At 57.8% G+C, this 3,985-nt stretch overlaps 1 protein-coding gene across 1 annotated transcript in view; it reads right to left on the bottom strand.

Annotated features, from left to right (window-relative positions):
• Positions 1 to 1,447: 1,447 nt before the first annotated feature.
• LOC103623320 (ankyrin repeat and fibronectin type-III domain-containing protein 1) overlaps positions 1,448 to 3,985 on the bottom strand; it is a 194,293-nt gene continuing 191,755 nt past the window's right edge. Inside the window, exons 22-23 of the mRNA XM_017745682.1 lie at positions 3,773 to 3,968; positions 1,448 to 1,735 (exon numbers count right to left, since the gene is read on the bottom strand). Coding sequence (XP_017601171.1) covers positions 1,448 to 1,735; positions 3,773 to 3,968 — 484 coding nt within the window. The remainder of the gene's footprint in view (positions 1,736 to 3,772; positions 3,969 to 3,985) is intronic.

The raw sequence follows: 3,985 nt of genomic DNA, 5'->3' as shown, positions 1-3,985 counted from the left end.
GCCCACAGAGCCCCTCCTGCGCCCTGGCACCCAGCGACAGGGGCTGCTGCCCAGCCCTGACCCCTCCATGCCAGGAGAAGGGCAGCGAGGTGGCTGCTGCAGGGGCATCAGCATCGGGAGCCTCACCTTGCCAAGGAGTGCCAGACTGGCACCTTGCCTGCAGTGTTTGTGCCAGCTGTGACACAGCCGTGAGCTCTCACTGCCATCCCTGCTCCTCTCCTGGGGTTCTTCCCTCTGTGGAGGCTGCAGGACCAGACCAAGGCATCCAGCCGTACGGCTCTGGGGTTCCACCACCCCGTGGAGGTGATGCCTTGGCATGCCCAGGCTTATCTTATCAGAGCAATGAAGCCCAGAAGAGCATTTTTCACTTGTACTTTGCTCCCACACGTGTGATCTGTGTGTCAATGTAACGCTGCTCGGCGTGGAAAGCATCCCACTAAACACTCCTGGGAAAGAGGAGGCCAGCCCTTGGAATCGGGGCTGGTTTGGGGGATGGATGATGGAATGCTACGCACCGAGCCACAAGAAGGACAAGTGATATGCGGTCAGCAGCAGTCGTCTTTACTATGGACCACAGGAGATCAGAAAAGTAACCTTGTTAACAGGAGACCTAGTGGCTAACAAAATGTCATGCTGTAGGACGTACAAGAGAAGCACAATCACCAGAACAAAACGGCACCCAGGGGGACGGGGAAGCCCAGGGGGTTGCAGGAGATGCCCTATAGCAAACCTCTAGTGTGGTACTGACACGTCTGCGAGTGCAGGGGGCTGGCTGCATGGGTTTCTTTAGCCTTGGACACAAGTCAGAGGATCTTCACCTTTACCCAGCTCCAGTGGCTCTGGCACAATGATTATTGACGTTTTTTCAGAATAAAAATACTAATGTAATTTTGTTCCAAGAACTGTGTGCAAGAATCATTTCTCCAGGTGCAGTGAAAGGAGGGCAGATAGGAAAACACCCTTCCCAGGGTTGTCCTGGTGGCTTGTGCCCTCTCCTCACTGACACCACAGCCCTCCCCAGCAATCCTCTGTGGCTTTGCCTTCAGTGAATCCCAAACAAGGTTCTTCAGAAAAAAAGAAAGGGAAAAAAATAAATGTATTGCTGCTTCTTCTTGTAATATTTTTTCCTCTCTCTCTCCCCCCTCTTTCTCCTTAAAAATGTTTACTTTCAAAAATTCCATTCCTGCAGAGATTCCTCCTGAGCTCTGAGGTCTCCGCACTCCACCCTCCTCTTCTCCAGTCAGAAAAACTGAGTCTCGATGTCTCTTTGGTTAAAAAAAAAAATTTAAAAAATAGCACAAACAAATAACACACAACCCAGTATGATCCCATTCCACCCCGCGGACGCCTGATGAGAGGGTGTCTGTGGAAGGAGGAAGCATCAGAGACGAGCTGTCTGCTCTCTGCAAGCCGAGGTCTCCGTGCTGTCCCGTGGGCTCTCCTCCTCTCATACGGTGGTCGCCGGCCCGTACTGGAGCAGCAGCGGGGATGTCTCCTTGATGCGGACGTAGAACCGCCCCTCGGGCTGGCTGGTGTGGAGGGACAGAGGCAGGAAGTCATCGGGGAGCCACCGCTCGCTCTCGTCGGCAGCGAACACCAGTCCGAAGTGCTCCAGCTGCTCCTCGCCGTAGCAGACGGCGGCTGAGCCACCCAGCACGTCCCGCGAGATGCTGTTCATCTCCAGCACCACCAGCTTCACCACCTCCCTGGCAGGTGTCTGGCCGGTGATGTGCAGCTGCGGAGAGAGAGAGGCGGGAGAAAGGGATGGTAAGGGGGAGGAATGAGCAGGACCAGGGGCCGAAGGCAGCACATGGCGTGGAGGAATGGTGAGGGTGGAGGAACAGCTGCCCCAGTGGTGCCCGTGAGCAGGTGGCAGCAGCCTGGCACAGAGCCATGGGCACACCACACGGAGGGAATGCCCAGGGAGTGTCCCAGCATGCCAGGACTGCTCTCCTGCCTCCACTGCTCTCTTCAAGCCCTTGCCACTCAACCCCTGCATGTGTCACCTACAGCTCCGCTCAGGCTGTCCCACCACCTCACCACCTGTAGCTGGACAGGGACAGTCCCTGTCCTACTCCTGGCACCATGGAGGGATCTGTGTGAAGTCCCTCTTGTGAGCAGGGTCCAGACTCTCAGACCAGCTGGACCACAACAGCTCTGCCAAACTAGAACAGGAACCTCTTTGGAACGTGGCACTAAATTTCATCCTGTGCAGAAGCTTGGGGTTCTCCCACCAACAGCTACCCTTGCCCTCCGCTTCCTTGGGGACAGCCCTCTGAATCCAAATCCTCTCAAGAAAATGAGCTCATCAGGGCCCTGGGCTGCTAACGCCAGGAGCTGCTGCTTGGCTTCAAAGGCCCAAAGGCAGGACATCCATCCTCGCCCAGGCAAGGCGGCGTTTCCTTTGGCACATCTGTGAGGGTTTGCGGAGCGCCAGGAGCGCTGCCCCAGCGGGGTGGTCCCAGCCCTGGGCCCACGTGAGCGCTGCCAGCCCTGAACAGCCATGGCAGGGCTCAGCTGATTTACACCAGCCGAGGAGCCGTGCCTTTGAACTCGCCTTTCTTCAAGGAGAACATCGTAAAACGCTTTCAAGCAGGCGTGTCCAGAGCTTTGCAACTTCAAAAGCTGCGTGGGCAGCCCGCCAAGAACCCGAGGGCTGCGCTTCAGCTCCACAGAAATCCATGGGCATTCCTCAAATGGAAAATAATCCTGCAAGGCAGAGTTGTCTCTGCTAGGATGTCCTGGCGGGTGCAGAGACAACTGGCTATCAAACCTCCCCAGCAATAAACCAATCAGCCTGTTGGCTCTGTTCTTCTTCTGCCATTTCTTTAGGGTCGCTTTCAACCCAAACCAGTCCATGATTTAATGATTTTCTGCTCCATCATCCTCAGTCCTGGGCACCAGGAATGTCTCGGAAGAGAAATTTCAACAGGGGAAGGATCTCCATGCCTAGGACCAAAGGAGGCCACAAAGCCAGAGGGGGACCTGCCCAATATGTGTGTCCTGGGGGATGCCCTCCATGGGGGATCCCACCTGGAGTAGGTGTGAGTGGTCAGAGCTGGGGGCTCAGCCCTCGGCAGCAAGGCCCTCATGGAGAGGAGTCAGGTCACACAGCTGCTCCAGCTGAGGCCGAAGGAGCGTGGAAGGAGCTCTGCCTGCTCCTCCATCTGGAACTGACGTGGCTTCTGCCACTGGAGTTGCCACAGGCTGGAGACAAAAGGCTCCTGCTCTCCCTTCGCTAACGGGGAAGGCTGGAGCAGGGAGCACACACCTGGGAAGGGGGGGCTGTAGGAGGACCACGGCCAGGGCAGGGGTGGCGGCTGAATTTTGGCTGGGAAGGATGATGTGTTTGAACACAAGCCCGTGGCAAGGGAAACCCACAAACGTGTCCTTTGCTCTGCCTGCCCACACTGGCTGGCACCAACCTACTGTCACCTGCTGAGCCACAGACCAAGAGCTGAACTTTGGCACCACTGCCTTGTCCCCAAAACCTGCTACGTGCGGCCCTGGCTCTCTCCTTCTGCAGCAGCAGCCGTCGCCCCTCCAGACACACCCTGTCCTGCCAGAAGCCCCATCACTACAGCAGGGACAGAGGGAGTCAGGGCAGGAGTGCTGTGGGTCTCCAGGGGACCTCACCCCTGGGACGGTGGAGGATGGGGAGGGCAGTGCCAGGTGTGGGGCACACGAGCCCTGCTGCCTATGTCCCCATCCTGCCAGCCCCATCCCTCTGGGCATGACAGAGGGCTCTGCCACCCGTTACAGGCTCCGGTACCTTGACACTGGTCTCTTTGGAGAGTCCCGTTTCGTACTGAGGGCAGACCCTCAAGGTGACAGAGCCCAGCTTCTTCCCTTGATCGCCCAAGCCCCCGGGCTGCTCTGGCTGCTGCTCTGGCAAGTTCTGAGTCCACTCATCCGAGCGCGTCCGGCAGACGGGCTCGGAGCCCTGTCCGCCCTGGCGGCGCTCCGGGCTGGGCGTGGCGCCAGG

The sequence above is a fragment of the Corvus brachyrhynchos genome, unplaced genomic scaffold (assembly GCF_000691975.1).
Source record: "Corvus brachyrhynchos isolate BGI_N302 unplaced genomic scaffold, ASM69197v1 scaffold369, whole genome shotgun sequence".
In the NCBI taxonomy this organism is placed as follows: domain Eukaryota; kingdom Metazoa; phylum Chordata; class Aves; order Passeriformes; family Corvidae; genus Corvus; species Corvus brachyrhynchos.
The sequence above is the reverse complement of the archived record's forward strand: the minus strand, read 5'-3'. Positions and strand labels throughout refer to the sequence as shown.